The sequence below is a fragment of the Frankliniella occidentalis genome, unplaced genomic scaffold (genome assembly GCF_000697945.3).
Source record: "Frankliniella occidentalis isolate FOCC.00 unplaced genomic scaffold, Focc_3.1 Scaffold4923, whole genome shotgun sequence".
NCBI classification, from domain to species: Eukaryota; Metazoa; Arthropoda; class Insecta; order Thysanoptera; family Thripidae; genus Frankliniella; species Frankliniella occidentalis.
In genome coordinates this window covers 1-2,164 of record NW_026271966.1, presented here as the reverse complement: position 1 = coordinate 2,164, position 2,164 = coordinate 1, and the positions used below count along the sequence as shown (strand labels likewise).

Genomic DNA, 2,164 nt, shown 5'->3' with positions numbered 1-2,164 from the left:
CTCAAACTATTTTAAGCGACTTGATATTAAGAATCAGGCGAGTGATATCAAAACCTTGCCGTACGAAGTAAGAAATGGGTCTCTTTTACTGATTTTGGTCGCAAAACTTTACAAAATGACCATATAATTTGTTTTGTGTTACATGTCTCGTGCCGTACCGTGTAGGCACACTTCTCAAGCTGAATGTTCCCGCCCATATCAGAAAATGTACAAATAACAAAACAATACCAATTAATAATAAATTTATTGACTGATATACGCTTATTGTGCAGGACGATCCCGGTCGTCCCCCCTCCTTCGTGGCGCGCAGTCGCTCGCTAGCCAGCGGTTCACGAGGACTCGGGTGTTGAACGCCACAGCGGCCGTGGCCACCCCAGTCAGGTGGGACAGGCACTGGCTGCCGAGAGGGTCGTACAAGCGGGCGCTGTTCCTGCCGGGGCACGAGTATGGGTAAACAAACTTGATGGCAGAGCACGGAACAGTACCGTGTCTGAAATGCGTCCGATAACGTAACGCATTTCGAACGCATTTGCGGCGATGGCCGGTGGGTTAATTTGAACCCTTTTACGTACGGGAGAGACAGAAAGGGCTTGGCTGCCTCGAGCTGCTCGCCGACATCGCCGAAGCACCCGGAAGGCCGCTGCCAGCTCAGCAGTCGGTCCAGCCAGGCGTCCCGCGCGAACGCCTCGAAGCCCTGCAGCCCGCATAGCGCCACTGGAGAAAACCGCAGGGTTGAAGTGTTTTAAACGGTTGGTGCCGGACGCTCAGCAGGTCAAACCAGTCAATCGGCATGATTTACGATGATTACTCACCCTGCTCTGCGAACAGATCCCGCAGCAGGGGCGGGAAGTTGGCGCGCGCGATGTCCTCCGCCTCCCTCAGGATGCCGTCGCACAGGTGCGCCGTCGTCTCCAGGGTGCCGATGGCGCTGCCCGGGCGAGCACAGCCCAGCTGGGGAGCGGGGCAGAGCGTGAAGGAGTACAGGGGGTGTGCCAGCTCCCGACGCCTGCACGAGAGCAAGTGCTTACCTGTCGCGCAACGTGGTGGTACAGCACTCTGTGCGTGGCCGCGTAGCCCACCGCCGAGCCCGCCGTCTGGATGCGAGCGCAGTCCTCCGGGACGTGGCACCGCCCTCCAGGGCCGGAGGCCGCCGCCCCGCGCCCGAGCAGGGCGGCGATGCATCGTCCGCTCTCCGCTTCCGTCGGGCTCCCGAGGCCGGCGAGCTCCCTGAGCTCCAGGACGGTCTCCGCCGAGGGCTCACCATGCACATCGGCGAGAGGGAGTACCTCCGGTTGCCCTCCAAGGTGGTCCTCTGCGCGCATCTCAGGACGCCCTTTGACGTCTCGCTCCGAGTCCACCACCTCCCACAGCCCGGGCTGCAACAACGGCACTGCGTGCACAATGCGCGGGCGTCACGTTCAGTGGAGTGCACCTTTAGCGCAGCGCGTGGAGAACTTCAACGCCGCACCACAAGGCCCAGCAGCTCACCGGGGCCGGTCGCCGCCTGCAGGCCTCGCAGCATCCCCCCGAGGTCCGCGTGGACGCCCACCAGCCGAGCGGCGACGCGCTGGGGCCGGGCCCCTTGGTGACCCCCGCGGCCGCGCGGTCCGTGGAGCGCCTGCAGCGCGGCCCGAATCTCACCTGCGATAGGAGGAGTCCATTCCCAAGGTGTTAATCTCTGTAGACGGAAACGTATCGGTCGGTGTTATGATTTAGTTACCCCTGGCGATGGCCACCCCCAGCGCGTGGTCCGCCGTCGCGGCGTCCGTGTGCAGCGACAGGAACTCGGCCAGCCTCTCCAGCGCGTCCACAGCCCGGTAGACGTTGCCGCGGGCCGGGCTGCCGCAGTGCTGCAGCGCGGGGGCGTGCGTCGCGACCTGCGGCACGACGTCGTGTTGTTCATCCTCGACGTCTCCGCGGCTCCTCCCGTCCCCCGGCCCACTCACCAGCACTAGGAGTAGAGGCGCGAGCGCGTGCATCGCGGGGGCTGCGGGGTCTGCGGGGGACCTCGCTCGGGTCCCTGGCTCTGCTCTGCCGACTCCGCCTGCTCTTCAAACAGCGGACTGAACAGCCGCCTCTCGCCTCCAGGTGGTGAGAAGATCTCAGGGTTGCGCCCCACCACGTCCTCAGACTCGGACGTTGCTCATCCCGCTGCCCTCCCCCC

At 63.4% G+C, this 2,164-nt stretch overlaps 1 protein-coding gene across 1 annotated transcript; it reads right to left on the bottom strand.

The window, feature by feature from the left end:
* Positions 1–225: 225 nt before the first annotated feature.
* LOC113208963 (UPF0764 protein C16orf89-like) lies at positions 226–2,117 on the bottom strand. The gene is made up of 7 exons (XM_026426261.2): positions 1,947–2,117; positions 1,721–1,877; positions 1,489–1,641; positions 1,029–1,390; positions 813–951; positions 573–714; positions 226–430 (listed from the first exon to the last, which is right to left on the bottom strand). Exons 1-7 carry the CDS (start codon positions 1,977–1,979, stop codon positions 262–264), a joined length of 1,155 nt encoding a protein of 384 aa, XP_026282046.1. The 5' UTR covers positions 1,980–2,117; the 3' UTR covers positions 226–261.
* Positions 2,118–2,164: the final 47 nt, after the last annotated feature.

What these genes read in the sequence shown, in the direction of transcription:
- LOC113208963 (XM_026426261.2), bottom strand. Translation starts at nt 1,979, where the DNA reads ATGCACGCGCTCGCGCCTCTACTCCTAGTGCTG. An exon ending in GCAGGCGGCGACCGGCCCCG is followed by an intron (nt 1,391 to 1,488) that starts GTGAGCTGCTGG and finishes TTGTGCACGCAG; the next exon opens with TGCCGTTGTTGCAGCCCGGG. An exon ending in ACCACCACGTTGCGCGACAG is followed by an intron (nt 952 to 1,028) that starts GTAAGCACTTGC and finishes CCCGCTCCCCAG; the next exon opens with CTGGGCTGTGCTCGCCCGGG.